The sequence below is a fragment of the Camelus ferus genome, chromosome 21 (assembly GCF_009834535.1).
Source record: "Camelus ferus isolate YT-003-E chromosome 21, BCGSAC_Cfer_1.0, whole genome shotgun sequence".
Classification (NCBI taxonomy): Eukaryota; Metazoa; Chordata; class Mammalia; order Artiodactyla; family Camelidae; genus Camelus; species Camelus ferus.
In genome coordinates, this window is record NC_045716.1 from 4,750,035 (window position 1) to 4,776,097 (window position 26,063).

The following is a 26,063-nucleotide window of genomic DNA, read 5'->3' on the forward strand; positions in this document are numbered from 1 at the left end:
TTGACACAACATTCCAAAATGATTATAAATCAATAAAAAATGTTAAAAAAAAAATAAAATAAAATAAAATGTAAATCTTCCCGGGAGTATTCTGCCAACACCACCTCGAATGAAAGCCTCAGCAGGAAGAGTAGGGCCAAGGCATAAAATAAATTAAGGGAGAGGGGAAAGGCACCCTTGGGGAGACCTTAAGGGGAAAGGGGTGCTTAGGAAGAAGTTTCTAATTTCACCTTAAAGTTACCCTAATTTGACGACTTTTTCTGTTCCCTTAAGCTCTCTAGCCTTACGCCAGGACCGCACACCGCGTTCTATTATGATATTTACAAACCACCAAGCAAAGCGCCATCACACCTTCAGCGATTTGAGGGCCTCTGTGGTATTTCGGCTCAAAGTTTCATCTGTAGAAACACATTTTTAAATGCCTTAAACTGGCACAAGGGCTTTCACACAAACTCATTGTTGGAGGTGGGCACCCAGTCCCGGGGAGGGGAGGGGCGGGCTCCGTCCACAGCGCCTCTGAGGAACAGCTGTGCCGTTTCACCGAGAGCGGAGTCCCGCCCGCGCATCGCCCGGGTCTCGCCCCCGCCCGCGGGCGTTATAGTCCCCCCGGGACGCGCCCCGCATCCCCGCCAGCGACTCTGCAGGGACTGCGCTCGCGGCGCCGGCCGCTCTGAGGATGGAGAAGAGGGCTCGGAGCTCCTCCAGAGAGGCCCACGGAAGAGGCGGCGGGTCCCCCAACAAGGAGAAGAAGAGGTCGAAGGCCGAGAGGGGCGGCGGAGACCGCGGGCGCCGGGATGCCGGCCACGAGCGGCCGGCCCTCGGGCGGGCAGGGAGCCGGGAGGAGCCCCGGGCGCCGGCAGCCACCGTGGTGGACGTGGATGAGGTCCGGGGCTCCGGCGAGGAGGGCACCGAGGTGGTGGCGCTACTGGAGAGCGAGCGGCCCGAGGAAGGTACGTACAGCGGCAGGTCGAGGCCCTGGGAGAGGGTACAGCCTTTCCAAGTGGTACTCAGGGGACGTCAGATTAGGTACAATGGATCACAGCACCGAAACCATCGAGGCCAGAGCAGCCTCCTGGGCCTGCTCAGATTCCCAGGAAATGAAATGCATGAGTTAGGACCCACCAGTCCCTCAGTGGTGGAGACCAAAATGCATCAGAAGGAATAAAAACACCAATTAAATACCTTTGTTTTCAAGGGCCAGCCGTGGATGGGAGGTGGGAGGGAGTGTGGTCCAGGTTGGGAACCAATAAACGTGCCAGAGGAACCATGCAGCTGGTTTTGTGGCCATGGGAGGGAATATGGGCACCTAATTTAAGGAAGGACATGCATGAGCTGGTTCTGGGCAACTATGTAGTTTATTCTTCTCTCCTCATCCCCACCCCGCAGACTTACCTAAAAGCATTTTGCACTTTCTTTGGGGTGATCAAAGAAGGGGAGCCAGCAGAGCCAAGTAAAGCCAGATCTCAGTTTAAATCTCAGCTAGCCACAGGAGGGCTTTAACCCTCACCAAAGCCTGGAGAAAAACAGAAAACCTCAGAGCAGAATCTGTACAACCTTTAAAAGAGGTAAATTAGACCAAAAAAGGGAATCACCAGGAAAGGTGTCTCTTTGGCTTCTGCAGGTGAAGCTCCTGTTAAGAATAAATTTATTTTATTCCCATCCTTTTTATGATGAATAGAGGGGAAAAAACTCATTACGCCTTAATTATAGGATGAGGGAGGTTTAAAGGAAGGTAGATAAGGAATAGTGTGTTATATTACTTGCTGCTATGAAATTTTATTTCCTGGCTACCAGCATTGAAAGCTATGACCTGAGAAAGCTCCCAGCAGTTGAAGTGTAGTCTATGTGGACCATGTTAGAACTGTTTTGCCTAATTCTGCCCTTTCAGTGGTTAGAAATTTCTAGTCATTAAAGCGTTATGGATTCAATGCTACAGTAATGCTGAGATTAGAGGTCTGTAAGGATTGTGCTTCAGACCACATCAGCTGGGCAGGGAAAGGGAACCCCATTTTGGAGCCCCTACTATGTGCCAGACACACAGTAGGTATTTTACTGAGTACTATCATTCCCATGTCACAAATGAGAAAAAAAAATGCTGAGAAATTAAGTAACTTGCCCAAGATCTACAGCTGGAAAGCGGAGAAGCCAGGTTTCAGAGTAAGCAGTCTTACTGAAAAGCCCATCCTTGCAGGGTGCTGTTCCTAACTTCTGGCCACGGTACCAGCTCTGCCATCAACTAGCTATGGCCTTGGGCTAGTAGCTTCAGCTTGTGGGCCTCACTCAGTCTAGCCATAAAGGACAAGAGTCCAAGACCCCCAAGCAATGGCTGAGTCCCATGAAAGATGAGGCCGCCTTTCGGAGCCCTTGTCTGGGAGGTTTCTGTGGCTCCCAGAGGAAAGGGGAGCAGAAACAAGAATGTCCCTTCCTCCTCCTCAGTTAGTAGCAGAACTTGTGCCCAGATTCTGTGCTGGTTCCAGTGTACCCACTGCTGTCTTTCCAGGAGCCTGTGTCATACAGACAGCACCCCAGAGTGACCTGACCACTCTCATGTCCAGCTCACTCGAGTTCCGGCAAAGTCTGCAAACTGCTCTGACCCTAATTCCAAGGGCTGGACTAACAAGCGCTAGTCAGGGAATCTGGTGAAGTTCATATAATTATTCTTATGCTCTTTTTTTTTTTTTTTAAGGTACCAAGTCTTCCAGTTTAGGGGCCTGTGAGTGGCTTCTTGTCCTCACATCCCTGCTCTTCATTATCGTGACCTTCCCTTTTTCCATCTGGTTCTGCGTAAAGGTGAGATCCATGTGTACCCAGTAAGTAATTTCCTGGTGCCTGTCACTGACCAGACGATGTCCGCTCTCATTTCTGTGTTTTGGTACCTGTGCATGGAATGCCCTCACCCCCACTCACCTTTTAAGAGAGCTCCTACTCCTTTGTACCTGCTCCCGTGTAACTGTGAAGCCTTCCTTGACTCCTCCAGACTGTCATTCCCTTCCTTGTGCTCTCAGGTCACCCTCCTTTCACATCCTTTCTAGCACTTACCACAAATGTCATATTTGTGGATACCTGATCTCTGCCATTAGACTGAGAGCCCCTTCAGGACAGGGGATACACCCAGTTCATTTACACCCTGTAACACAAAGACCAGCCCAGAGCAGGTCATGATGCCCACTCCTGACACTTCCAGGAAGCTTCTCAGGCAGCTACTATAGACCACAAATGGCAATTACCTTGGGCCCACAGGAGGTTACACATGGCTGTCCCTGAAGTGAATGAAAACCTGTGTCATTTCAGGAAGAACATGCCAAGATGGAATTAGAAGTGCAAGGGATTTATGGGGAGGCATTGCCTGTGAGGGATTAAGGGGAGGGAGGATAAGAGTAGGCAGGGAAAGCCTTCAGATAATAATGCAGATCTGACACTTGTGATATGAGACGGGGAAGGAAGGATTGGACAGAGAGAGCCTCAGACTGTGGTACACCTCCAAGAAAGCCTTGGCCAGGCTGAAAGAGAACTCCAGTGCAGAGTTTGCCTCTTAGATGAGTCCCACAGTGGGCAGAAACAGCCAGACCCTTGTAGCCCTGCCATTCTTAGTCACTGGCCAGAGCTGTCAGGGAAGAGCGTGTCCTTGGCGGGACACTACAGATGCTGTGGGGGCTGTGGTCAGAGTCACCCCTCCTGCAAGCGCTCCTTCCTCTTCTTTCTCTTCTTCTCCTTCATCTTCATGAAAGGCTGTCGGATTTTGTCAAATGCCTTTTCTCCACCCATTACACATGAGTACATGGTATTTGCCCTATGTTCTACTAATACAGTATATTACAACCATTGAATTTTGGATGTTAACCAACTGTGTATTCCTAGGATGAGCCCCACTTGGTTCTGGAGTATAATCCTTTTTATGTGTTACTGGAGTCAGGTTGCTGGTAGTTTGTTGAGGATTTTTGCATCTATGTTCATAAGAGATATTGGTTCATAGTTTTCTTGTGATGTCTCTGTCTTTTCCAGTATCAACGTAGCATTGATCTCAGAGAATAAGCTGGGAATATTTCCCTCCTTTTCTATTTTTTGGGAGAATTTGTGAAGAACTGGTATTAATTCCTCTTTAGATGTTTAGCAGGATTCACCAGTAAAGCCTTCTGGTCTGGGACTTTTCTTTGTGCGAAATTTTTAAACTATTAATTTGCTCTTTTATTTCCAGGTCTTTTTGGTCTTTTTTTTTTTCTTGAGTCGTTTTGGTAGTTTATAACTTTAGGAATTTTTCCATTTCATCTGAGTTATCTAATCTGTTGGCATATAATCAATCATTCATAGTATTTTCTCTTAATAATCTGTTTTATTTCTGTAAGGACAGTAGTGATGTCTCTGTCATTCCTCTTTGATTCCTGATTTCAGTAATTTGAATCCTCTCTCTTTTTCCTTGGTCAATCTAGCTAAATATTTGTCAGTTTTGTTTATCTTTTCAAAGACCCAACTTTTGGTTCAGTTGATTTGCTCTATTACTTTTCTATTTTCTGTCGCATTTATTTCCACTCTAATCTTTATTATTTTCTTCTTTTTGCTTACTTTAGGTTTAGTTTGCTAGTCTATTTCCAGTGTCTTAAGGTAGAAAATTAGAGTTTATTTTGAGATATTTCTTCTTTTGTATTATAGATATTTACAGCTATAAAATTTCCTCTAAACACTGCTTTGGTTGCATCCCATATGTTTTGGTATCTTGTGTTTTTATTTTCATTCATCTCAAAGAGTTGTTTAATTTCCTTTGTGATATCTTCTTTGACACATTGGTTATTCTAGAGTATGTAGTTTAATTTACATAAATCTGTAAATTCCCCAAATTTCCTTCTGTTATTGATTTCTAATTTCATTCCATTGTAATTAGAGGATATACTTTGTGTGGTTTCAGTCCTTTTAAATTTATTGAAGTTTTTTTTTTTTTATCGCCTACCATATGACCTACTCTAGGGATGATTCGTGTGTGCTTGAGAGGAGTGTGTATTCCACTGTTGTTGGGTGGAGTTATGCTTATATATCTGTTAGGTTTGGTTTGTTTGTAGTGTTGTTCAAGTCTTTTCTTTCCCTATTGATCATCTGTCTAGTTGTTCTATCCATGATTGAAAGTGGGATAGTAAAGTCTCTAACTATTACTGTTGAATTGTCTATTTCTACCTTCAGTTCTTTTGGCTTTTGCTTCATACATGTTGGAACTCTGTTTTTAGGTACATATATGTTTATCATTGTCATACTTCCCTAATGTGATGAACCTTTATCATTACACAGTGTCCCTCTTTATCACTAGTAATAACATTTTTGTGTGTTGTTTTAAACTCCATTTTGTCTGATATTGGTATAGTCACTCCTGCTCTCTTTTGGTTAATTTTTGTGTGGTATATCTTTTTCCATCCTTTTACTTTCAACCTATTTGTATCTTTGAATAGGAAATTCATCTCCTACAGGAAACATAGTTGGCTGCAGGCTCTTCTTGATCAATCATCTGAGCACCTGCGTGGTTGCCATCAGGTCCATAAGGTCTGTTAAATAGTTAATGAGTGATACGTGTAAAAGCTAGTAATGCATCAGCTACAGCAAAACACAAGATTAAATAAATATGCTGTGATTTCTTTGATTTGGTGGAAGCAATTATTTTTTAGATAACTATGACTCTTTAAACAAAATTCTATCCATGGGCTCAAAAACCAACGTGACCAATATTCTTTTCATTGGTGTCTAAAATTCTACATTTATTAAGTGTATAATTTGGAAATGTAAGTATTAACAGAAATTCTTTCCTCGTTCTCAAAACAAGAAATTTCTTATACCTCAGATCACTCTCATGCCAAAGTCTTTTGAAGACTTCATTTTTCTTTCTTGGAGTATTAAATTTAATTAAAAATATTAAATTTCCCTTTAGGTTGTACAGGAGTATGAGAGAGTAATTATATTCCGACTGGGACATTTGCTTCCTGGAAGAGCCAAAGGCCCTGGTGAGAACCATCTTTGTTACCCCCCAGAAAGCTTGCCAATTTCTTCCATCCATGCATATTTGTAATATGGACCTCAGATTGCATGAAGTAACTTGATTCATGATATCTTCATTTTCTAATCTGTTACTTGTAACACAGGTTATTGAGAAGCTCTTCAGAGGGCATTACTACTAGTTTATCATGTCCAAGGGAGTGGATTCGGAGAGCCAAATGCCAGAGCCAGGCTGGCTGAAATAGCAAGTAGGCTTTGGACCCCTGGCCAGGTACTGGTTTAAGTAGAGTGTGTATGTGGTCTGAGTCCTGTGGATTCTTAGAGCAAAGCTGAACTGATTCAGAATCCAAGGAATCAGACTAAACCATGTGAGACAGGCAAAGTTCAGCGTCCATGTAACAAATTTACCCTCAGTTGGTGGAGTTTAAGAAATACAGATTCAACACTTCCTGTGTTGTAGACATTGTCTAACTACGAGGGGTACAAGATGGATGAATGGGACACGGTCTTTTATCTCCAGAACCTCAAAATCTTGCAGAGTTGGTGTCCAGAGGTCCAAGCTGATTATGGGGCACAGATAGAAGTATGGTTAGTCTGAATATTCTAATAGTTGGAGTTTGGAGATCCAAGCCAGCCAGGAAGACATGAGAAGGAGCAAAGTCCCACTGTGTGTATATTGGAAAGGGTACAAGCTCCAAGTCAGGTCTATAGACACAGGCAGAGAATAGAGACCAGACTAGGAGACACAAATCAGAGTTTGAAGTTTCATAACCAGCAGATAGGTCCACACAAAAATAGAGCTAGGCCCTCTAGTTCCAGGACAAGGATCACCTTGTTCTGGTTCTAGTTTTTGGCACCCTTCTTAATTGGGGCTGAGAAGGGCTAGTAGCTGGGTGGCTTTTCAGAGGGGTCCTGGGCTCAGTGAGGTGCTGCTGGTTCCAGCAAAGCTTTGGCTCTTGCGGAAGCCAACAGTGTCCAATGGGCTTTCAGAAAATCTCAATAAATCAATCTAAAAATATTGACTGCACATTGATCCTATACATTACATTGGGTGGGTGAGGATTAATTAGCCAATCAGAAGGCTAGTATCTTGATGTGGTTATTCTGATTACCTCTGGGGCTCACATTTTAAGAAATGTCACATAGAGGTTGATGACTGTAAAGTCTGTACACACATGGATTCAATGATAATTTTACAAAGAACCTAAAAGGCACTGAGTTAGGCACCAAGGCTAACAATAATGCATAAGACATTCTTGTTAGAGAATTTAAGTCTGGTGAAGGAGACAGACATGTAACCCAAGAGCTGAATGGGTCAGCACCATGACCAAGGTGACCACATAGCCCATTTTTCTAGGGGTAATTCCTGTTTATGCCTGTTGTCCTGGTGTAAGTTGTAATTGTGCTCTCTTTTCACCCTCAAAAGTTTTCCAGGTTGAACAACAAATTATACGGTAACCTTACCAACAACACACTATAGGGGTGGAGAAAGGATGGCATAATGGTTTATGTGTGGTTGGAGACTAAGAAAAGCAATGCAATGTGCAACTTGATGCCAAAAAAGTGAACCTCAAATGGCCTCCATGTTGGCCGTTCACCTGTCACTCTCCCTGCCTCTCTTCTAGGCCTTTTCTTCTTTTTGCCCTGCCTGGATACCTATCACAAAGTTGACCTTCGTCTCCAAACCTTGGAGATACCTTTTCATGAGGTAAGCCAAGTGATAGATTTTGCTTTCTCTCTACATTTTCCCTGGTCAAGCTATCAACTCTGGCCCAGAGGAAAATGACTATTTATGCTCAAAAGTAGAAAAGAAAAAGAGAAATATGGACTACATCAAAAACTTGAAACTCCTATATCTCAAAGGAGGCAATCAAAGAATAAAAAGGCAACATATAGAATGGGAAAAAATATTTGCAAATATTACATCTGATAAGGGGTTAATATCCAGAATGTACAAAGAAATCATACAGCTTAACAGGAACGCAAACAACCCAATTAAAAATGGGAAAAGGCCTTTATAACGGTTAATTTTATGTGTCAACCTGGCTAAGCCACAGTTCCCAGATATTCGGTCAAATACATTTGGATGTTCCTGTTAAGGTATTTTTAGATAAGATTAATATTTAAATCAGTTGACTTTGAATAAAGCAGATTTCCCTCCATATATGGTATATAGTATATATTCTTGACTTGAATAGGCATTTCAATACAAACTTGAATAGACATTTCTCCAAAGCAGATATACAAATGGCTAACAAGCACATGAAAAGATACTCTACATCGCTAATCAATTTTTGATGCAAATCAAAAACACAATGAGATACCACTTAACATCTATTAGGATAGCTACTATTAAGAAAAAAACAGAAAATGTAAGTGTTGGCAAAGATGTAGAGAAATTGGAACCCTTGTATACTGTTGGTGGGAATGTAAAATGGTACAGCTACTGTAGAAAAACAGTATGACAGTTCCTCAAAAAATTAAAAATAGAATTATCACATAATCCACCAATTCCACTTTTGCATATATACCCCCAAAGAACTGGGAGCAAGGAATTAAGGAGATATTTGTATATGTATGTTCATAGCATCATTTTTTTACAGTAGTCAAAAGGTGGAAGCAACCCAAGTGCCCACTGATGGCTGAATGGATAAACAAATTGTGGTTTACACCTACAATGGAATAATAATCGGCCTTAAAAAGGAATGAAATTATGGCACATACTGCAACATGGATAAATCTTGAGAAAATTATGCCAAGTGAAATAAGTCAGTCACCAAAAGACAAATACTGAATGATTCCATTTATATGAGGAACCTAGAGTAGTCAAATTCAGACAGACAGAAAGTGAACAGTGGTTGCAGCGGCTGCTGGGAGGAGAGAATGGGGAGTTGTTCAGTGGGTTTCAGTTTTGCAAGATGAAAGGGTTCTGGAGATTGTTTGCACAATATGAATGTACTTAACACTACGGAACTGTACGCTTAAAAAATGGTTAAGATGGTAAATTTGATGTTGTGTGTATTTTACCACAATTAAAAGTTAAAAGAAAAATAGAAATGACATCTAGACTTTCCTGTTACTGATTCAAATTTATAAGCCGTTCCTACATTGTCTCCCACCTTCAGTCTGAGGCTCTTATTCTTTCTTTTGGTAAATAGAAATGTAAATTAAAATGATATAGTTTTAAAAGGCTTATTTTAGATAATAAAATATAAAAAATAAAACTTACACCTAATCCTATTACCCACAGAGTTGATATTTTGGAATGTATTTTTTCAGACTTTTCTACACATGTGGTTATATTTACAGGCAGGTATTTATAGATCATACTATCTGTACCATTTTATAAAACATGGCTTTTTTCACTCAGCAATCTATTGTTACCATCTTTGCACATATTAGCTATGTTTCTCCGTCTTTATTTGAAGACACATAGCATTTCATTGTATGGATTTTACTCAACTATTTTACTCAATTAATTGAATAGAGTAACTATGGAATTTACTCGACTAATTCTCTATTATTGATATTCAGTTATTTCTAATTTTTTATTACAATAAGCAATGCTGTGAATATCATCCTTGCAGCTAAATCCTTAAAATATATCCTTGTGATTAATGTCTAAAAATGGAAATGTTGTGCACATACACCTTTTAGGGCTTTTGATGTGACTCACCAATCTGCCCTCTAAGTATACACTCAACATATTAGAGTGTTTCTTTCCTAGAACGTGTTCTCTTTTAGCAGATTTTTTTTGGCGTTGATTTAAAAAGACCTGATACACAATCAACTGAATGTTTTCATATGAGAAAATTATTCCCAATTTTTTTTTACAAAAGGATTTACAACGGGATTTCTTTAAATTGTGCTTTCTTCAGTGTATTTAATAAAAACTCCATAATTTTCCAAAAAATGTCTACTTTGATTAAAGGGTGGGCCAACTGCTCTTTCTTTTTTCTTGACATCATCTTACTCTGAGAAAATATCCTTTGGACACATCTAGCTCCTCTGTCCCCGTGTGGGAAAGGAGCCCAAGAACCAGGCCTGTCATCCAAACTTCTTTTTCTGCCCAGGTTGTAACCAAAGACATGTTTGTAATGGAGGTAGATGCCGTCTGCTACTACCGGCTGGAGAATGCCTCTCTTCTCCTATGCAGTCTTGCTCACGTGTCCAAAGCTGTGCAGTTCCTTGTGCAGACCACCATGAAGCGTCTCCTAGCACATCGGTCCCTCACTGAAATTCTTCTAGAGAGGAAGAGCATTGCTCAAGATGTAAAGGTACTTAGATAAATTTAACACTGAGCATGTCAAAATACCCTTTTATCTTCTATGCCTTTCTTCTTGGCAATTTATTGAATCTTCCGTGTGTCATGCATTCACTGTTAAACATACTATCCCACTGACAGCTGAGTAAGAGGGTGCCAGATTGACCCCGAGCCTCATAGTCACCGATTTGTGCCGATCAGGCCTGATTGTCATGGTTTTTGCTCTCAACCTCCCCTAGTGGCTTTAGACTCCCTGTAAAGTGCCCACACAGCACACGGTGGTGAATGGGAGCTGGCAGGGATGGTGGGGCTAAACAGGAGTTGGTGGGACACACAGATGATAAGGAATGGTTCCTGGGAGTCTACATGTAGTTAGAAAAACAAGCAACGTGAAATAATGATAAGTTCAAATAAGACTTTCAGATAAAAAGAGGTAAGATGTCACAGACCCTTACGTGACTAATTACTCAATCAAATCATCTAGATTTAGTTGATTTGGACTGAGAGGAGGGGGAGGAGAGCAGGTGCAGCCTCCCAGGCAGCAGGCTGAGCAACCTGGCCCACAGCCCAGCAGGCGTCTTGGATTCTCACCTAGACAAGCTGGCAAAGGCATCCAGAAGGGAGGTGAGAGCAGAGCGGGACTCCGGGCAGCGGGCCAGTCAAGTGGCGGTTACCACCAGTGACCCAGCCTGTCACTGAGGCCGGGGGCACCTCGGCCCGGAACTGAGTGAGGAGGCTACGGGTCGTGTCCAGCTGGAGGAGGACCTCCCCTAGAAGGAGCTGAGGATGGAGGGCGCTGATCATGACTGTGCTTGATGGGACCGAGCAGATGCTCGGCTGAGAAAACGACGTGTCCAGATATTTGTGACTCATCCAACTTGTTACCGATGTAACTGGGATTAGCATCCTAGTGGAAAAGCGGAGAATTCAGAACTAAGAGAAGCTGAAAAGAGAGTAAGAACGAGAGGAATAAGAGACGCAGGGGAGCTGCTGCTCTGGAACTGTAAGACCACTCACAGGTGCTCCCCTCTGTCCTCCTTCAGCCTCTCGTCCGGCTCACCCCTCCCCTCCAGCGGATACAGGGGAAGGTCCAGATGCTGGACATTCAAGCTCACCCTTGATATGTTGAATTATAATGTATATTTTCACACATCTGTCTTCCCAGACCATGAACTCCATAACGTCAGAGGTCATATTTCATTCATCTTTTTGTCCTCAGTACCTGGCACAGGGCTGTCACACAGCAGCCAGATATTGTTTTTTTCTAGGGAGGGGGGAAATGAGTGGATAAATGACCCAGCTGTTGTAGCCTCCCGTCTTGCCGTCCTTCCCCAATTGTATCTAATACACCAGCCCACTTAGTGTTTCCCCAGCCTTCAGCACTTCTGTGCTTCCATGCCTCCTCTTAGGCTGTTGCTCTGCACAGAATCTTCCCTCTTCCCCACAGGCAAAATCGTATTGTTCTTTAAGACACCACCTCCTCTGTGAAGCCTTTTTCAACATTCCTTCCTCTCATCCACCCCCTAAATTAGCCTTCTCAGGGTTCCCTATGCACTAAGCTAACTATTTATCTAGCCACTAAGAAATAATCAGAAATAAGTTAAAAGGGAAAAAGAGTATGGCTCACATGTTGCTCCATGTCCTACCCCTCCTTTTCAGAACCTGCACTCCGTTTCTTCCCAATCCTGGGATGGGGAGGTGGGGGAGACGGGTGCCACAAGCCAGAAGGAAGGAAAAGCACCTGCAAGGGAATATTATGTGGAAGAGAGTCTCATATGAGAGAGAGACTAAAGACTCTGGTTCTCTAAAAAATGCATTTTAGAACAGATTTCACAAATACACTATCTGTATTATTTCCTATCGCTTCTGTAACAGATTACTGCAGACTTGATGGCTCAAACCATCACCAATTTAACATCTGATAATTTTGAAGGCTAGAAGTCCAAATGAGTTTCACTGGGCCAAAGCAGGGCTGGTTCCCTCTGGAGGCTTTGAGAGGAGAATCCATTTCCTTGCCTTTTTCAGCTTCCGGCGGCCGCCTGCATTCTTTAGTTTGTGGCCCCTTCCTCCATCTTCAGAGCATAACACTGCAACCTCATCACATCACCTTCTCCTCTTCTGTGGTTGGATCTCCCTCCACCTCCCTCCTCTAAGGACACTTGTGATTGCATTTAGGGCTCACCAGGAAGACCCAGGATAAGCGCCCCATTTTAAGATCCTTAAACTTAATCACACCTGCAGTCTCCTTTGGGGTGACATTCCCAGGTTCAAGGGACTAGGGCATGGATGTCTTTAGGAGCCGTTAGTCAGCTTACTACACCATCTTCAATGCCACAAATATTTATTGTGTGGCACTGTGCATGTGAAGCAACTTTCTGCAAGGCACTGCAACGCTAAAATGAAACAGGGAAGGAAGTACGCAAAGTCTTTCAGAAGAAATGTGCTTTCTCAGTACAGAACAATGGCCATGAGTGCACAGGGGGACTCTCCTCCCATCCAGAGGTTCTCACTGACATCTCAACTCTTCCCTCCACAGGTTGCCTTGGATTCAGTGACCTGTATTTGGGGAATCCAAGTGGAGAGAACAGAAATGTGGGTAGGAGATTAACCAGGAAGAACAATATGATAAAGGGAAATATTTGGGTTTTATTTAAAATTTTCTATTTGAAAAATTATTTTCGTTGAATGAGTGCTGTAGCCATATTAGCATAAATTTGGAAGAAAGAGAAGAAATTTAACCTATTATGTCATAGCCATATCACAACACCTATAATATCTGGACAAATTACTTTCATATTTTCTCTCCAATGATTTTAACCTCTTTTAAAGATAAAATTCATATAAAACTCATCATTTTTAACCATTTTAAATTACAACCCAGTGGTTTTTAGTATATTCACAGTGGTGCAACCACTATTACCATCTAATTCCCAGAATACTTTCATCCCCCAAAGAAAGTCTGCATCCATTAAGCAGAAAGTCCTCATTGCCCTCTCACCCCCCAGCCCCCTGACAACCACTAATCTACTCTCACTGTCTGGATTCGGCTATTCTAGACATCTAATATAAATGTAACCACATAATATGTGGCCTTTTGTGTCTGACTTCTTCCACTTACCATAGAGCTTTCAGGGGTCATCCATGGTGTAGCATGAGTCAGTACTTCATTCGTTTTTACAGTCGAATACTGTTCCATTGTGTGGTCATACCACATTTTGTTTATCTGCTCACCAGTTGGTGGATATTTGGGTTGTTTCCACTTTGGGGCTGTTATGAATCATGCTGCAATGTACATTCGCGTGCAAACTTTTGTGTGAAAAGACATGGTCTTAATTATCTGAGATATACACCTAGGAGTGGAATTACTGGATCCTATGGTAACTCCGTATTTAACTGTCTGATGAACTGCCAGATTGTTTTCTGTCTCTGTACTTTTTATAGTTACCATCGGGGGCAAATACAATTTTGTATCTTTTATGTGCTACGTAAAGTATTATTCTTATTTGGTCAGATTTACCCTTTTCAAAATCAGTTCTCGTTTATAAACTTCGATGGTTTCCCTTATTATTAATAGCATGGCTCTTTGGGGCTGTTTTTCATTATTCAAATTTAATAGCTGGGATTTAGATTAAACTTTAAGTGGGAAAATCATCGAATCATCGTACTACATCAACACAAAATTTGTTTTACTTGGAAAGAGAAAAACATAGCTCTACTATAGCATCAGTGATATAAAAAACCTGCAGTTGAGGCACTAACCCTTGAGATGCTCTTCTCTGCCCACCGTCTGCGCTGAGGTCTGGGCGGTACCTCTGTGAAATCAGAACTTGCTGTGCAGCACGAAGGGATGGCGGCAGAGGCGGCAGGGCTGTACGAAAGCCCCAGCGGCTAAGGGCAGTGCTGCACACCTGCCGACCCCCACGCGCTTTGTCTTTCAGTAAGGATGTGAGGCTGCCGGCCGGGCTGCAGCACTCGCTGGCGGTGGAAGCTGAGGCGCAGAGACAGGCCAAAGTGCGGGTGAGCCAGCCCTGAGCAGGCTGTCCCGACCCCTGCACAGCTGCTCTCCTAGGAGCCCGGAGAATCCAAAAGAAGGCCTGCTCATGGAGAACATTTCCCCTTCGCTCCTCACCTGTTCATCCAGGCGCTGGGGGGAGTCTGGCTTATGCCCCCACCGCTCTATTAAAATTGCTCTCTTAATGTGTGCTAATAGCTTGACGAATGCAACGTCTCTCTTCCTGTTTCCCTCTCTCTCTGAAGCTGCTGGTGACAGTGACCTCCTCCTCCTTGACTCTTGCTGTCACTCTCTCCCTAAAGGCATCTCCCCACACTCCATCCCTCATCTCTTGCACTGGCATCTTTCCCTGGCACCTGTCACCTCCAGATTAACAACACCCACACCTGATCCCCAGCTCTGCACAAGCTCTGGAGGGACAACCATGATCAGGGCCCGATTCCCTCAACGCCAGAGCTGGGACAAGGCTGTGCCACTCACAGCCTCCACTCAGCTGTGCCAGTGAGCAGCACAGACGTGGCTTCCAGCAAAGGACAGAGGTGCTGAGTGGGAAGGGTGTTGGGAAGAGGGAAATGAGGACTGGAGAGGAGGAGGAATTCTCTTAAAGAACAGAAAGTAGGTGAAGAAAAACCCCTAACTACCTAAGAGGGAGGATAACTTTGGAGCGTTGGTGGAGGAGGGAGGGGAGGAAGGTGATCCTCTGGGCAGAGTTGCCTCTAGATCTCTGAGTCCAGTCCTCTCTGTCCACTTTAAGGTGACATTTGGGTGATGATCGTGGTGCTTTTTCTCCTGAAATGCTGACCTGAGTTGGGAGTCATTCTTTCAGGGTTCCATGTCTTTGCCTGGAATGCTGGCCAACCTTTTCTCTCTATGGCGAAACCTACTCATCTCTCAAGGCCTGCCAGACATAACTCCCCTAACACTTCATCTATACTTGTCATGGTCCTTAGCAAATTCTGCCCCTAATTACAATTCATAGTATAATCTCTCTCCCTAGATCAAGATCCTTGAGGAGAAAAGACAGTCTGCTCTGCTGTGCTTTGCAGCCCCTGTCACATGCTAGTGCTTGCTTGTTGAGTCACATTGAATAGTGATTAAAACCTTCATGGAGCAAAGAAGAAAGATCACTTTGCTTTGTTCACACCTGTTGTCTAGATGATCGCTGCAGAAGGGGAGAAGGCGGCCTCTGAGTCCCTGAGGATGGCGGCCGAGATCCTATCAGGCACTCCAGCTGCTGCTCAGCTTCGGTACCTCCACACCCTCCAATCTCTGTCCACAGAGAAACCTCCCACAGTGGTTCTACCTTTACCATTTGACTTGCTAAATTTCCTATCTTCTCCAAGCAACAGAACTCAAGGAGGCATCCCCCTCCCAAATCCTTCCAAACCTGTTGAGCCATTGAATCCTAAGAAGAAAGACTCTCCCATGTTATAGGAGGAGACAAGGCTAGTGTGCCTGCAAAGAGGGCTGCCATATAACAGCCACATCCCTGAGCGAGGCACTCTGTCTTCACTTCCTGCCCTTTCTTCGACTGCCATATGGAATGCCCTTGGAGTGCATGAAGTCACAGTGCAGCAACACACATGAGGAGGCAGTGAAATCATGCAATGACAGGGAAGCCGTATAACATGTTCAGGCAGATCATCTAATCAGAGTAATTATGGGAAAGAGCTTTAGATAGTATTCTACTTTGGAAAGAATTTTGAGTCTATATATATATATGGCTAAATTCTGACTTCTGAAGATGTAGTCCAAGTGTCCTTTTTGCTCTATGCCCTCTGACCCTTTTGGGAAGGTCTTTGTTGCTCCCACAGCCCTTTCTACATGCACCTGTCGTTATGCTGATCACACTCTGTTGTAATCTTGTACTTAAGATGCCAGCTTCTCTCCAACTATCCTACGAATTCCTTGAAGGCACATCTTAATCATTTACTGCCCTCACCACACCCAATCTTGTATGGTCCACCCCATGTATTTGCACATAACAAAGATGACTGAGTTGCATCACAGTAACACTTAAATGTTTCTGCATGAATGAAAGAAAAAGAGATGTGCTTGGGCTGGATATAAAGTTGATACCCAATTAAAGAATTTTAAAGGAATTATTTTATGGAGACTCCTTTTTAGATAGAGAAATAAAAGGACAAAAACATTTATCTGATACATGTTGCTTAAAATCTGAGGAAGCATCACTATAAATATGGGGCTAATGTATTTTCATATGGAATTTACCAGTTACTTATTTTTTAAACAGTATGTGATCTATACATGTCCTGAAGTATTCTTTTCAAATACAGAAATTCCTTAATATAAATGTATTCCTATAGTATAATTTGTCTTACTTTCCATTAACTTGCCCAATACAATTAGAAATATTTACCTACAGAAAAAAATAGCCAAATAAATAAGAAAGCACAATAACTCTATAAACTTAAAAAATCAGTAACAATATAAAACATTACTAAAATTGCAAAAATATGACTAAACTCATGATGTCAGTAAAATGCTATGTGTAATGGCAGCTTCCGTGCTGCTTGTAGAGGAAGATGGTGATAACTCTCCCCTGGGTACGTCACCAGTTGGTGATTGCTGTGTCCTTAAAACTGCCTCTTGATTCTTCACGTTATTTGATGTTACTGGTTTATACTGGGTAAAGGGGATGAACTGTGTGGGGATGGATGGAAACTGAACTTCTGGTGGTGAGCACACTGTAGTGTATACAGAAGTCAATATATAATGTTGTACACATGAAACTTATATAATGTTATAAGCCAATGTTACCTCAAGTTAAAAAACCCTCCCTAACAGTATATTATAATAAAGCAGGATATAATGATGCCAACCTTAGGGGCACCTCTGTCGTACGTCTCTAGGCCGCCTCCTCATTCCATTCACAGCTGGGAAAACTACACCTTCTAATCCAGTCTTGCTGGCTTAGGACTTCAGCCAAGCAGCGCATCTTCCCATGATTATGCAGGACTAGATGATTTCAAAACCTACATATTCATACAACCATGCCAAATTCATTTATGGATGTAACAATCTGATAGAAAAGGTTGCTAAATATTGAGGTGGTAACTTTCAATATTGTTTCAAAAGGCTGTTTTATCTAATTCTGAAAAATATTTCCACATCTTATTAAAAGTCTCCCCAGTCCTCACTCCCAAAGACCGTACTTGTTTGTGGGGGGAGCAGCAGTGCTGAAAGCCTGGATTGGGTAGTCTCTGCTGGAGGCAGTAGAAGATTCTGAAGCCAAAGGAGCAGGCAGAGCTCTAATCCATGCAGAAGTGTCAAAACACAAAGTGTGGAATCCAAAAGGCCATCAAATCCAAGTAAGCCAAAGGCAGGTAACAAAATTTGTCAGAGTCAGGAGTTCAGTGCCAGAGAGGAAAGCAAGCACTGATGAGGCAGGGATAGGTTGGGAGTTTGGGGGAACTCCTGGGTGTTTTCCTAAACGTCTAATCTATCAGGGTTTGCAGTTTGCTTTTGTGGAGCAGCTAGGGCATAGTCATAGGCGGTCCAGCCCACTTAAGGGGCAAACGGCAATTAGAGTATCACTGAAGTGGGAAGTATTTCTCATCACCAGTGTGCTGGCCCACACTCATCCCAGTGTACTGGTTATTGGAGTTAAGATGGCATCAAGGGTTGTTGGTCACTTTTCATCTCATATAGGTGGTTCCTGGTTTCAGGCTGGCAAATGTTGGCATGAGCAATGGAGGAGGAGGTAGGGTTATGTTGGTTCAGAGGCAGGAACAGAACAATTAGAAGTGAATGCAATAATGGCCTTTATGATCCTTAATAATTCCTTATAGCATGGTTCTTTTTGTCAGGGGCAGATTTGCCCATATATCTGGGGAGTGCCTATGGTATCAGCCACTGGCTGGTCTCCTCTGATGTCTAGCTCTAGTCAGCACTTAAATTGTTCATTACCTTGCAGAGGGCGCCTTCCAGGTCTGCTTGAGTGACGTGTGGTATCTTCAGGTATTAACCAGCTGTTAGGGTAGGAGGGCTTGATGGGAAGGGGATAATGGAGATAAGTTGCTTTGAAACGATGTTCTGGGTTAAAGGGTACAGGAAATAGTCAAAGGCAATACCTACCTCCTAATACCTCACAGTGAAGGTTAGAATTTCAACGTATGGATTTAGGGGGACACAAACATTCAGTGTATTGCAGGCTGTAAGCTGATAAAAGGAGATCACATGTTCTAATTTGTATCTGAGTCCACCAAGATCAAACCACATGGTTGTGAGTGGGACAAGTCTATGGCAAATTTTATAACAATGGTACTCCAGGGCATGCGGGGATTGAGTGACTCTGGTCTGTCTAGACCTGCATTTATTGTACAGGCATATGACTTAAGGGTTGGCATACTGCAGGCTCTCAGACCCAAAATCACCAGAGAGAGGTTGTCCTTTTTTCACAGAACTAGAACAAATAATCCTAAAATTTATGTGGAACCAGTTTTTCTCTTTTTCTGCATTATTTATTTCTTAAGTTAGAGTATACAGCAAGTCTGGCCAGAAAATAATGGGCATGCAGCTTTGCCTATCATTATGAAAACAGCTTTTCATATTGCCAAAGCCACCCTGGGAAAAAACAATAAAGCTGGTGGTATAACCCTTCCAGACTTCAGACTATACTACAAACCTACAGTAATCAAAACAATGTGGTACCGGCACAAAGACAGACACATGCATCAGTGGAACAGAACAGAGAGGCCAGAAATAAATCCACACACCTAAGGTCAACTAATCTACAACAAAGGAGGCAAGAATATACAATGGAGTTAAGACAGTCTCTTCAACAAGTGGTGTTGGAAAAGCTGGACAGCTGCATGTAAATCAGTGAAGTCAGAACACCCCCTCACACCACACACAAAAATAAACTCAGAATGGTTTAAGGACCTAAATGTAAGACATGCCACCATAAAATTCCTAGAAGAGAACACAGGCAAAACATTCTTGGATATAAATCATAGCATATCTTCTGAGATCAGTCTCCCAATGAAAAAGAAATAAAAGCAAAAATAAACAAATGGGACTCATCAAACTTAAAAGCTTTTGCACAGCAAAGCAAACCATCAACAAAACGAAAAGACAAAAGTCAGAATGTGAGAAAATATTTGCAAATGATGTGACCAACAAAGGGTTAATACCCAAAATACACAAACAACTCACACAACTCATAACAAAAAAATAAACAACTCAATCAAAGACTGGGCAGAAGAACTAAATTGATATTTCTTCAAAAGCAGACACACAGATGGCCAACAGGCACATGAAAAGATGCTCAACATTGTTAATTATTAGTAAAACACATATCAAAACCACAGTGAGGTATCACTTCATACCAGTCAGAATGGCCATCATCAAAACGTCTACAAATAATAAATGCTAGAGAGGGTGTGGAGAAAAGGGAACCCTCCTACACTGTTGGTGGGAATGTAGTTTGGTGCAGCCACTATGGAAAACAGTATGGAGATTCCTCAAAAAACTAAAAACAGACTTACCCTATGATCCAGCAATCCCATTCCTGGGCATATCTCCAGAAAAGATGAAAACTCTAATTCAAAAAGATACATGTACTGCCAATGTTCATAGCAGCACCATTTTCAATAGCCAAGACATAAACAACTCAAGTGCTCATCAGCAGATGATTGGCATAAGATGTGTGTGTGTGTGTGTGTGTGTGTGTGTGTGTGTGTGTGTGTGTGTGTGTGTGTGTGTGTGTGAGAGAGAGATGGAATATTACTCAGCCATAAAAAGAATGAAATAATGCCATTTGCAGCAACATGGATGGACCTAGAGAGTATCATACTTAGTGAAGTACGTCAGACAAAGACAAATGTTATATATCACTTATATATGGAATCTTAAAAAATGATACAAATGAATCTAAATACAAAAACAGAAAGAGATTCACAAACATAGGAAACAAACTTATGGTTACCGAAGGGGTGGGGAGGATAAATTAGAATGGGATTAACAGACACAAATTACTATTTACTACTGTAAACTAGATCAGCAACATGAATTTAATTATAGCATAGGGAACTATATTCAGTATCTTGTAATAACCTATAATGGAAAGTAATCTGAAAAAATATGTTACTGAATCACTTTGCTGTACACCTGAAACTAACATAATATGCAAACCAACTATATTTAAATTTAAAAAAAAAAAGGGAATTTCCAGGGGTCTTTGAAAGTGAATTGCAAAACGTAGGTTAACAAGGCAATATCCGAGTCATTGACTCTCCAGCTAGGAAAGGCCAAGAACAAGAGGAAAGCCCAGTATACCAGAATGTACCTGACAAATGACCTGACCACGGTCAAGTTGGTAGGACCATAATGTGGGACCAGATCTCTTGGGAGAGAATCACACTGTGCCCACATGCATGGAGTAGGTCTGGTGTGTGGTGAAGAGAAAGGCCTGATGGATTGGGGCTTGTTCACCAAACTTCCTAAGGTCCCTGAGACACTACCACCACAGTTCCCCAGGGACATGGAACACATCACCACTGAGACTGGGGGCTGGGACACAGAGGAGCATGATGAGGCCTATCCAGTTCCCCTCCTGGGGGGCTAGGCCAGCTCTCTGGAGGTGAGCTCCGCGCAGCTCTGCCTGGACATCTGGGCACAGGCACCACAGCCTCCCCCAGCGGCCCGAGCACTAGAGAAGGGCAGCAAGAGCTCCTCCCTCCACTCTGCTTGGGAGACCACCTCGGGGTCACCCTGAGAGCATGCGGCAGTGTCTCAAGGACTGTCTAAAACTTCCCACAGACCAGCCATTTGAGAAAGTGAAGCTGCCTATGATAACTTTCAGGGACCAGCAGTGCAGATGCCTTCCCTATAGCACACTTTTTAAAAAACTACCTAATATTCATTATGTCTTCCTACCACCACCCTAATTTTCTTCTGGGGATTTCCTTTCCCTGTACTGTGTTCCATTTTGGTGGAACAGTAGAGCAAAGTGTCCTTCCTTCCCCTTAAGGAAGCTAGAGAGATCCCTGAGGTCTTCTCGCCACACCCTGGTACATTCACAGGGTGGTTTGTGACTACAAAGAAGCCCACCTCCATCCTGGCACTTTAAGATTGATATAAGGATGGCAGAAATGATTGGAGTTCATTTGGTGGTAGCCAACTGGGTGAGATGGTGAAGCAATTCTTACTCCTGAAATTTAAAACTACCTGATCCTATCTGTTTCTAGTCCGGGTTTTTAAGACTTCCCTTCAGTCCTCTGAGCTCCCCAACATGCTTTCAACAAATTATCCTTTCCTTTGTGGTTTGCAAGAATGGGCTTCTATAGCCCACAACCAAACCAACCTCAACTAGGTCGATGGTACCAAATACTAATAACTAATTGTGATGATGTCAGACATAACTCTGACCTTTAGAGACAGCCTTCCACCTGATGGAGCTGACACATTCTGAGGGGAAGGGCTCTGTGTTCAGGGATGGGGGCTGCTGATTTGTATGGAAATGACCATTCATTCTGGCAAAGTAGGAAATTAACAAGAAAAAAACATGTTCTGAAATCCTACTAAAAAGCCCCCAGATGTGCTAGACTTTTCCAAGAATCTCTTTGGAAAAGCTAAAGGGTAGGCTGGCTCTCCCCACCAAGTGGCAACTGGACACAAGAGCCAATAGTGTGAACTGTGGCTTTCAGTTGGGCCATGAACAGTCAACTGTCAGGCGAATTTCCTGTTTTCTTCCCCTAGAATTAGAGTCATCCAGTAGGCTTCGGTTGACCCCAAGAATTTTTTTAAACCCGTCCCACACACTTTGACAATGTGTGGGCAGAGGCAGGCCTGACCAGGGGCTGGGCTTAAATAGGGCTGAGGGCTCTGGAGTCAGAGGGTTTCTGAGGTTTGAGGAGAAGGCAAAGGCCCAAAATTCCAGGAGATGAATCCAAAGGAGCACCAAATGTGTGGACCAAAGCACGTGCAGTAATCTCATAGGTGTTTGGAGCCAAAGAGATAAAGCAAATGCAAGTGAGCCAGGAGGAGTGAGCTAGGAGGGACCCCTTGCTGAGTGACTGCCCAGAATGTTGCTCGGCATTTGTCATTTGCAACATGTTTTTGCAGCCTAGTCCATCTCAAGAGCCTAGATGGATCTAGGGTCACAAACAGAGCAGACAAATGAGGCAATCAAAGCAAAAAATGGAGATTTCTGGGTGAATCTTCAGCAACCCGGGTCCCTCACCTGAGCAATGGCCTGCTGTCCCCATCACCATTGTCAAACAATCCAGAAACACAGGTCCAGCAACCTGGGAAATCTGACGCCCGTCAACTCTGTAACCTTGGGGAGTCTTATGCCATTTTGGGCCTCAATTTCATCTTCTGAGAAATGGGGATAACAGTATCTCCTCCACCTGCTTTGCTGGGTTACTGTAAAGACCAGATAAATCTTAAGAATGTCTGAAATACAAAATGTGAAAATGCTGTAGAAACCTAAGAGCATTATCAGGATCCTCTCCTGTAAATTGAAAACCTGATGCTCTTTATTTGCCACTCTTCTTTGCAGAGTTCAAGTCTTCAAAAAGCATTGTTTACTCAACAGAAACTGACACTTTTCATAGACGTCTGTTGGGAAATCAATTAAGAGACTAGAAAACCTTTGCACAAGCTATTTTTAATCTTGGAAATAAGCTAATGCACTGATTCCCTGCAATCATCCCTGTGACTCTTAAAGGAAAAATATTCCTGAGTTGTATGTCATGACTCTTCTAGTTGTTGCAAAGGGAGTCCCTCCAATCGACCCACACTGTGAGCTCAAACGTGCAGAGGTATCTAGGGTTAGTGCAGTGAGGGGAGCCGTGGTAAACCCCACTATCCTATGGTTGCTACTTGGGTTTGCTCCTGTAAATGGCTTTAATCCGGGTTTTGGATTTAGAGCTCTCCTTGCGCTGTACCTCTGAAAAGACAAAAACAATTAGAGTATTGCAGTAATAATATCTTACATTTAGTAAGAACTTTTAACTTTACAAAGCATTTAAAAAATTCTGTTCTGCCTGAGTAAGCCCCAAGCTACAAACTAGGTGCCCAAAATTTGACTCTACATTGGTTACTGGGATTGAGAATGCATTTCCTCAAAGTTTAAGTGTAGTCAGCTAACTGCCTGAGTTCTAGGTTCTGGACAAAGGTATTATGTGGTGAAAGAGAGAAGGAAAAGAGGAAGAATGTTCCCTCCTTTCCTTCTTATACAAACCCCAAGCTTGGTGGGAAAAAAACTCAAGTAGAGCTAGTATCTAGAACCCTCCCATATCCATTCCTGTACCCTTGTTCTGTCTCCTGGTCCCTCTCTCCAGTCTCCTGCGCACAGACCCTCCACAAGCCCCGCCCTAGGGATGGGTGCAGGAGGCATTCCCCCTCAAGCCTGCTCTCCCGGGCTGCTCCGTGATGCCAAGCTTCTCAGCTGGAATCCGTCTGACTGGCTGCTGCCACCTTCATCCCACATTTGGTCACCTTGTTCACACTTTGTCTAGTCCCCACGGCTAATCATAGGCCTCACTGAGATGAGAGACTAAGTCGTAAAGTCCCTACATTCCCATCAGCAGTGTAAAAGGGTTCCCTCTTCTCCACACCCTCTACAGCGTTTACTACTTGTGTTCTCTTTGATGATAGCCATTCTGATCAGTGTGAGATGACGTTGTGGTTTTGACTTGCATTTCTCTGATAATTAGTGATAGTGAGCATTTTTTCATGTGCCTATTGGCTATTTGTATGCTTTCGTTGGAGAAGTATCAATTTAGGTATTCTGCCCATTTGGGGAATGGGTTGTTTGTTTTTTTGTTATTGTGTTGCATGAGCTGTTTGTATATTCTGATAATTAAGCCCTTGACAGTAGCATTGTTTGCAAATATTTTCTCCCATTCCATAGGCTGTCTTTTCATTTTATCGTTTCCTTTGCTGTGCAAAAGCTTTCAACTTTAATTAGATCCCCTTTGTTTATTTTTGTTTTTATTTCTATTGCCTTGGTAGACTATGAGAACATTGCTAAGGTTTATGTCAGAGAATGTGTTGCCTATGTTTTCTTCTAGGAGGCTTACAGTGTTTTGTCTTGTGTTTATGTCTTCAAGCCATTTTGAGTTTATTTTAGTGTATGGAGTGAGGGAGTGTTCTAACTATTGATTTAGATGTGGCTGTTCAGTTTTCCCAACATCACTTGCTGAAGAGCCTGTCTTGCCTCCATTGTATATTCTTCACTCCTTTGTCAAAGATTAATTGACTAAGTCTGTGGGCTTATTTCTGGGCTCTCTATTCTGTTCCATTGAGCCGTATATCTGTTTTTGTTCCAGTACCATGCTGTTTTGGTTACTGTAGCTCTGTAGTATTGCCTGAAGTCTGGGAGGGTTATTCCTAAAGCTTCATTTTCTTCAGTATTACTTTGGCAGTTCTGGGTCTTTTTTGTGATTCCATATAAATTTTAGGATATTATGTTCTAGTTCTGTGAAAAATGTCCTGGGTAATTTTATAGGGATCTCATTAAACCTGTAGATTGCTTTGGGTAGTATGGCCATTTTAATAATATTAATTCTTCCAATCCAAGAGAACAGGGTATCTTCCCATTTCTTCAAATCATCTTTAATTTCCTTTATCAGTATTTTATTGTTCGCTGAATATAAGTCTTTCACCTCCTTGGTAGGGCTTATTCCTTTTTTTGTTTTTTGTTTTTGGATGCAATTTTAAAAGGGATTGTTTCTTTACTTTTCTTTTCTGATATTTCATTGTTAGTGTAAAGAAATACAACAGATTTCTGTATGTTAATCTTGTATCCTGCTACTTTGCTGAATTCATTTATCAGCTCTAGTAGTTCCTGTGTGGAATCTTTAGGGTTTTCTATACATAATATCATGTCATCCACATATAGTGACAATTTTACCTCCTCCCTTCCAATTCAGATCACTTTTATTTTTTTTCTCTTGTCTGATTGCTATGGCTATATAAATTCCCCTCTTGATTACTTTCTTCATTCACAGCTCAGAACACAATGATTCACTAATTGTTAAAAATAGTGACATAACACAAAAATAAATGTCTCCTTACTCTATCCAAATCTTATTTTTATTCAGCATTCACAAGACTCCTTCTTTTACCACATATGATTTTCCATCCTTTCACTGCACAACTATCAGGAGAAAAGTGATCTCCCCACACTAACTCATACGAATATGTCCCTGTATATGCCATAAGTGTCAGGTTGCTCCAGAGGTGTCTGGATTTTTTAAAGGAGCTGCCTGATAACCCTGAGGAATATCTAACTTGTGGATTTTCTGGAGAAATGTCCAGGTTACCTGTATGGCGTAGAGATTGCCTTGCTTAGCAGCCAGTTTCCTTAAGCTTTGCAAGGCTTCTCATCCTCTACTTTGAGCCTCTGGCAATGACTCTGATGGGGGTGTAGAAAGGAGGGGAAAGAGTAGCTATAAGTTTATGTAGGTTATTGTTTGAAGATTGGGGCCTAACTGTGTAGTTATCCTTTACCTAACATTATTAAAACTTTTTTTCTGGATTTAAACTAATTCCCAAGAGTTTTATGGAAATTGATAAAACTAAAGTCACTCATTTGATATTGCGGTAACTTCTCCAATTTAACACATAGGCCTTTTGTATGATTTGCATATTTATTTTTCTGTAATCTGGAAAAGTCTAGTTTCCAAATCAATAGGATAAAATTACACCACAATATGAAAAGATAACTTTTTTTTAATTAATTAATTAATTAATTTTTGGTGGAGAGGTAATTAGGTTTGCTTATTTATTTATTTTTAGAGGAGGTACTGGGGACTGAACCAAGGACACTCCAATAACATTTTT

At 42.3% G+C, this 26,063-nt stretch overlaps 2 protein-coding genes across 3 annotated transcripts in view; one reads left to right on the top strand and one right to left on the bottom strand.

Annotated features, from left to right (window-relative positions):
* The first annotated feature begins 527 nt into the window (after positions 1 to 527).
* NPHS2 (NPHS2 stomatin family member, podocin) lies at positions 528 to 17,088 on the top strand. 2 transcript variants are annotated; one of them, XM_032463645.1, is made up of 8 exons: positions 537 to 950; positions 2,687 to 2,790; positions 5,906 to 5,978; positions 7,596 to 7,678; positions 10,044 to 10,247; positions 12,771 to 12,826; positions 14,173 to 14,251; positions 15,402 to 17,088. In XM_032463645.1, the coding sequence occupies exons 1-8, from the start codon at positions 677 to 679 to the stop codon at positions 15,678 to 15,680; spliced, it is 1,152 nt and encodes a 383-aa protein (XP_032319536.1). In that variant the 5' UTR covers positions 537 to 676; the 3' UTR covers positions 15,681 to 17,088. The 2 variants fall into 2 exon arrangements, with proteins under 2 accessions (XP_032319537.1, XP_032319536.1); XM_032463646.1 differs by lacking the exon at positions 14,173 to 14,251 and having other exon boundaries at positions 528 to 950; positions 12,771 to 12,830.
* Positions 17,089 to 22,862: 5,774 nt separating this feature from the next.
* Positions 22,863 to 26,063, bottom strand: part of AXDND1 (axonemal dynein light chain domain containing 1) — a 71,762-nt gene continuing 68,561 nt past the window's right edge. The window contains exon 25 of the mRNA XM_032463648.1: positions 22,863 to 23,163. Coding sequence (XP_032319539.1) covers positions 23,093 to 23,163 — 71 coding nt within the window. The 3' untranslated portion in view covers positions 22,863 to 23,092. The remainder of the gene's footprint in view (positions 23,164 to 26,063) is intronic.

What these genes read in the sequence shown, in the direction of transcription:
- NPHS2 (XM_032463645.1), top strand. Translation starts at nt 677, where the DNA reads ATGGAGAAGAGGGCTCGGAGCTCCTCCAGAGAGGCCCACGGAAGAGGC. An exon ending in CCATCTGGTTCTGCGTAAAG is followed by an intron (nt 2,791 to 5,905) that starts GTGAGATCCATG and finishes ATTTCCCTTTAG; the next exon opens with GTTGTACAGGAGTATGAGAG. An exon ending in GCATTGCTCAAGATGTAAAG is followed by an intron (nt 10,248 to 12,770) that starts GTACTTAGATAA and finishes TTCCCTCCACAG; the next exon opens with GTTGCCTTGGATTCAGTGAC.